Source organism: Thamnophis sirtalis, unplaced genomic scaffold, assembly GCF_051295495.1.
Source record: "Thamnophis sirtalis isolate CommonGarterSnake01/CBP01778 unplaced genomic scaffold, rThaSir2_p1.2 scaffold_1, whole genome shotgun sequence".
Taxonomy (NCBI): domain Eukaryota; kingdom Metazoa; phylum Chordata; class Lepidosauria; order Squamata; family Natricidae; genus Thamnophis; species Thamnophis sirtalis.
Window position 1 is genome coordinate 21,370,984 of NW_028261381.1, and position 5,544 is coordinate 21,376,527.

The 5,544-nt window shown below is 48.1% G+C and overlaps 1 protein-coding gene across 1 annotated transcript; it reads right to left on the reverse strand.

The window, feature by feature from the left end:
- Window positions 1-753: 753 nt before the first annotated feature.
- On the reverse strand, window positions 754-4,520 carry HOXD9 (homeobox D9). Its single transcript, XM_014074166.2, has 2 exons — window positions 3,261-4,520; window positions 754-2,840 (listed from the first exon to the last, which is right to left on the reverse strand). Exons 1-2 carry the CDS (start codon window positions 4,045-4,047, stop codon window positions 2,608-2,610), a joined length of 1,020 nt encoding a protein of 339 aa, XP_013929641.2. The 5' UTR covers window positions 4,048-4,520; the 3' UTR covers window positions 754-2,607.
- Between the last annotated feature and the right edge of the window lie 1,024 nt (window positions 4,521-5,544).

Sequence of the window (5,544 nt, forward strand, 5' to 3'; positions counted from 1 at the left end):
CTCCAGATCTAAGAAGACTCAAAGCCCGTGAGGCAGTTTCTCTGTGTTTAAATAGTTGTTCGGATACCTTAAAGGGCTCTTCTTTATTTCTAGATTCTTAAATTTGGCATGGAGCAATACTTCCAGCTTTTCAAAAAACATTTATGCCCCCGTGTTTTTTCTCTCTCTCTTTCTCCCTCTCTCTCTCTCCCTCCCCCCTCTCTCTCCCTCTCTCTTCTCCATCACTCAATCCATCCGTCAATCCATCCATCCATCCATCCATCCATCCATCCATCCATCCACCTATCCCTGGCTTTTAAATCTAATTTCCTAAAGTCAATAGGACTTCACAGTCTTGTTAGTGCATTGGAGCAAAGTTTTTTTTTAAAAAAACAAACAAACAAACACAGGCATGTAAACATAGTCACAAGAAGTCACTTGGGTAAATGTTTGCTTGATGTAAGGCCAGGATTAAATAGGCATATTGGCCAGGTAAAAGTGGGATTTATCTTTTTTTTTTCCTGGTACAAGTTAATTTTTTTTTTAAAAAAGGAAAAAAAAGTCCCAGGAGGTACAGAATACCATAATTATAGCTGATTTCTTCTTCTTCTTCTTTTTTATTTTTAAAAATCTCAAATAGAAATTGGTTAATCGCACCATTCTCCCATCCCACAAAAAGAAATCAGTCCGGAAACCTCTGTACTATTTTTTGTTTTAATTTTCTGAACAAGCGGTATGTTTGTAGGATGCCAGCAAGAAAAATACTGTCGTTTCCTAGGTTGGTAATCTCTCGGGAGTGGAAGAAAATCCTTTGGCCACCGAAAAGACTTTTGAAGAATGGAGTTGGGTTTTTCTGTGCTGCCAGTCACTGCATTTAGACTAAAGATGATCTGGTAGAAATGGCGGGTGTGTGTGTGTGTTTGCAGGCAATTTTGGTGATATATAGAGAGGCAAGCTGTAAGATTGGGCCTTATGGCACCTATGCCACTCTTAGATAATCTCTCTCCCCACTTCAAAAGATGAAGATTTAATTTTCATGAGCTCAAATTTTATTCCGGAACCTAGGACATATACACGCAAGCAAGCAAACAAAAAAACAGGGAACAACAATAAAATTAATAATAGAAGATAACGAATTGTAAAATTCTTTATCTGAAAATCAGAACGGAAAGATTATAGCATAAACCAGCTGTGGCTGTCCTAGTGGTTTTCAGCATGCTGGGTGCCTTCCCTAAAAATCTTGGATGCACTTAGAAAAACGTCGGCAACATTTCCATCTGTCAACCTTAAAAGGCCACACTGTTTTGAGCCACATGTATACTTCGCCAATATATTACAGGCATCTTACGGCAGATCTCGATATGTATAAAGGCCAACACTAGCTACTAAAGAACTGGCAGATGTGTTTCACATTGTTGTGAACAGATAATAATAATTCATTCTTAAATAGGATCGCAAATCAAACAAAAATACAGACTGTGAGCCAAAGTATTTTAGGCCTACGAATATTAATAAAGTTTCAAGGCCACTCTTAATACACCGCATGGAAGAAAGGAAGCTATGTTATAATAATAATAATAATAATAATAATAATAATAATAATAATAATAATAATAATAATGTCACCCTTGATGCCATACCAAAACATCTTGGGTGGCATTTAGAAAACTTCTCAGTGACAAACATTTCCATCTGTCAATTCCAAAAGGCCACTGCTTGGATCCACACATATACCATGCTGATTACGATTACAATTAGGACATGTTAGGTTCTTGGGAAGAACCCAATGAGAAGGAATGCCAGTCTCATAACTGGCAGCTGTGATTTCACCTTAAAAAAACAAAACATCTGGCTATTTCATCAACCATAATAATAATAATAATCCCCCTGAATTTTAGAAAGAAAGAAAATATATCTACCCTGCTTGGAATTGCCTGTATTCCTAGAGACTACCTGAATAATTCTTAGGTTCTTGATTAAGACTTGAATTATTAAGTTTCCCCGCAGTCCCAGACTGTGAATCTAACTGTAGGTTAGCCTCACATAAGAATCCCCATCCACGCTCGTCCTCCTCTCTGACATGACTTTTGGAAAACAAAGTATACAGAACCCAGAGAGATTTGGGAGGGGGGGGGGCAAGTCAAGCTGTCTTTGAGGAAGTGCAGGCTTTGTGTGCTAATGCCTTAAAAAAAAAAGCTTGCTTTATGCTTCAGCTCCATCCTGAAGCTCCTTAACTTTGCTGTAACTCTGGGCAAAGACCTTGGAAAGGAGGGTGTCCTAAGTCACTTGTGCAGAGCACATCAAACAATAACCCCCCCCCCCCAACAATATGCACACACTGTATCTCAAAGCCAAGTGGAAGGGGAAAGGAAAAAAACCCGAGCTTTTCACAGAAAGCTTTCCCATTCACCCCTTTTCCTTCTAAAGTACCAAGCACCACATTCGCTGATATCTTTCATTTAAAAAAAAATGGATATGATCTAAAGTTTAAATTAATGCACCTGAGAAAATAACATGGAGAACAATTAATTGCTGCAGCGCTGTGTATACATGTGTGATTGTGTGCGTCATAATAATAATACGCTACAATACTTTCACAAATACATCTCCCAAAGTCTTAAGTCTCCTTTATTCCCTTTTCCCTTTATTCATTTTTTTCATTTTCATCCTGCGGTTCTGGAACCAGATTTTAACCTGCCTCTCCGTGAGGGTTAAAATCCTGGCCACTTCATAGCGCCGTTCTCGGGTGAGGTACATATTAAAGAGGAATTCCTTTTCCAGTTCCAGAGTCTGGAATTTGGTGTAAGGGCAACGCTTTTTCCTGGCGGACCGAGCCTGAATCCAGTTTGCAGCCGGGTTATCTAGAAAAGGAGGGGAACAGGAGGAGAGGGGAAGGAAATAAGGGAGATGGGGATTTGGGGAGGGGTCGAAGGGCACGGGGAAGCGGGAGAAACGAGACGAAGGTCGTTAAATTAATTTCAGAAGGATCCCTGCGCTTTTGAGAGATTATCATAAAAACCTGAAAGACCCAGTCTGTTGGCTGGATGAGGGAGGGCGTCTTGATAATAGAAGGCGGTTATGGGGTTCCCTTTTTATGGGTAACTGTGGGTGCTTTGCTGGGATAGGAGTCTAGACGTTTTTATAGGTTCGTAAAACTACCCCTTTCGCACACTGGAGCCATACAGGTTGGGGCAATAAATCAGCTCTTGTGTGTGTGTGGCTTCTTTTCTCTTTCTTTTCCTTCCTTCCTCCCTTTTTATTTTCTCGTTTTAAAAACTTACTTGGGCCAAATTGCTGCTCCTCTTTTTCCTCCTTCAGGTCGCTGAGCGGGCTGCGGCTAGGGCTGCCTCCGGAGGCTGGCTTGGCCGGGCTGAGACTGGCGTTGCTGGCCGGGGAAGCGAGAGCGGGGGCAGCCAATCCGGCGGTCGCCACCGCTGCCAGAAAAGAGTCGCACGTGTAGTCGGGCCCGCGGGAACGGTCGGCGGCCGAGAAGCTCTCCGTCCGTGGGGCTGGAGAACCGGAGGCAAAGGACGGGACGGAGGCGGCGGAAGCGAAGGCCCGGGGCTCAAGCGACGCGGAGGCGGCGGGCTCCGGCTTGCCGATCCCGTAGAGGCGTCCGGGGGCTGCGACGGGGTCTCGGTCGGAGACGGCGGGCGCAGCCGAGAGGGCGGCGTGGTTGCCGCGAAAGGAAGCGTAGGGATCGAGCCAGGGAGGGACGTACCTGCCCCCCTCGGCCGACCCTCCGAGGTGCGGCGGGGCCACGTAGATGCTCGGCAGCGGGGTAGAGGGTTGAGCGGGAGGAGGACGGGCCGGCCAGGAGGAGAAGACGGACGGCTTGGGGGTGAAGCTGCACGGGGAGAACTCCGATCCCTCGGTCGCCACACCTGGAGGCAACCGCGGAGCGGCGAACGGGGGGCCTCCTGGTAGGAAAGGGCCGGGGCCTCCGCCTGCTCTTCCTCCGTACCCTCCTTCCTCGGTGTCGGGGCCTATGAGCGAGTCCACGTAGTAGTTACGGAGGGTGCCGCGGCCCGACGACATTTTGGGGAGATTCCCTCCGTGGCACGGCATTGGAGGGGGGGGGGAGGCAGGCGAGAGAGAGAGAGAGATCCAAAAAGAGAAAAAAGAAAAAAGGTTGACACTGTTAACTGGGGATTTTCTCCCGGTCCTGAGAAAAAATCCTGCGGGAATTTTGCAGCCTTCCCAGCTACAACCATTGGTCCCTCCGCCCACGTGATCATATTTACCAATACTCGGAGTAAATCAATCCGCTACATTGGCGTTGGGGAAAGGTGGCTGGGATGATGATTCCATAAAACACTCACTCACTCACACGCACTCTTACTCGCTCTCACTCACCGGCAATAGGGAGCCCAGCCCTCCCAACTGACATTGTGTGCCTGGGGCTGGGAGGGGGGGGGCAAGAGAGTAGAAGAGCCGAATCCTTCCACGGCAGCCCTGCCTCAGCCCAGAGTCCGGCAGGGCGTGGCCCTCCCGCAGAGGGAGCAGCGCAAGTTGGCGGACTATTTCTTCGCCGACTTGGGCTGGGGTTTTTGAAAGGCGTTTCCGCGTGGATCCGACGAGCGGGGAGGGTTGGCGCGGCTGAGCTCGTCCCTCTCGTTGCCAGGAACCCCTGAAAGATCGCCAGGAGGAGGAGGGAGGGAAGGAAGGAAGGAAGGAAGGAAGGAAGGAAGGAAGGAAGGAAGGAAGGAAGGAAGGAAGGAAGGAAGGAAGGAAGGAAGGAAGGAAGGAGGAATGGAAGGAAAGAAGGAAGAATGGATGGATGGATGGGTCCCTGGCCCAGAGAAACGAACGCCGAGGCGAGGCGCCTCGTGCAACTGCGCAGTGCGGGGCTCGATTTGCCAGAGCGAAACTCGGGAATCTCTTTGACACAAACCGAGCGATAAACGCCGCTGCACGGGAGAGCCCGAGTGAAATGGGAACCCCTGAATAAGTGGAAGAAGGGGGGGAGGGAGGAAGGGTTGCCCCTGGTCTTGTTTGAAAACAGGTGGAAGTCGAGACCTCCCTCTTTTTCTCCCCGCGATGATTTTATGCTTTTCAATAAATCTTTTATGAGACGCATTTGATTACAGATTAATGTGCTCGTCGTCTAATAAAACGGGCTGATGGCACGGAGCCTCTCTCTTTCTCCCCCCTCTCTTTCTCTCTCTCTCTCCCTCCCTCCCTCTCTCTTTCTTTCTCTCTCCCTCTCTCTCCCTTTCCATCCGTTTCTCTCCCCCTCCCCGTCTCTCTCCTTCCCCCTTTTTGCGTTCAGGGCTAACATCAAGCTGAATGCCGGCGCTTCCCAGAGGTCTGAACCGCAAGGACTTCAAAGAAGCGGTAGTATAACTTCCAGGAGTTCGGAAAGAGAATAAACATGAATGGGTGGCCCTCGTGAATGGAGCGGTCTCGGCCTTGCTACGCCCAGCCCGCTGGAAGACAGCAGCCGGGAAGAAAAAGGGGTGGGGGCGCCCCTGCCAACTTCCAGGAAGAAATACTTTTTTTAAAAAGCCACTTCTATTCGCTTCCCCCCACCCACCCCAGACCTAATTAAAACAAAGGGGTTTT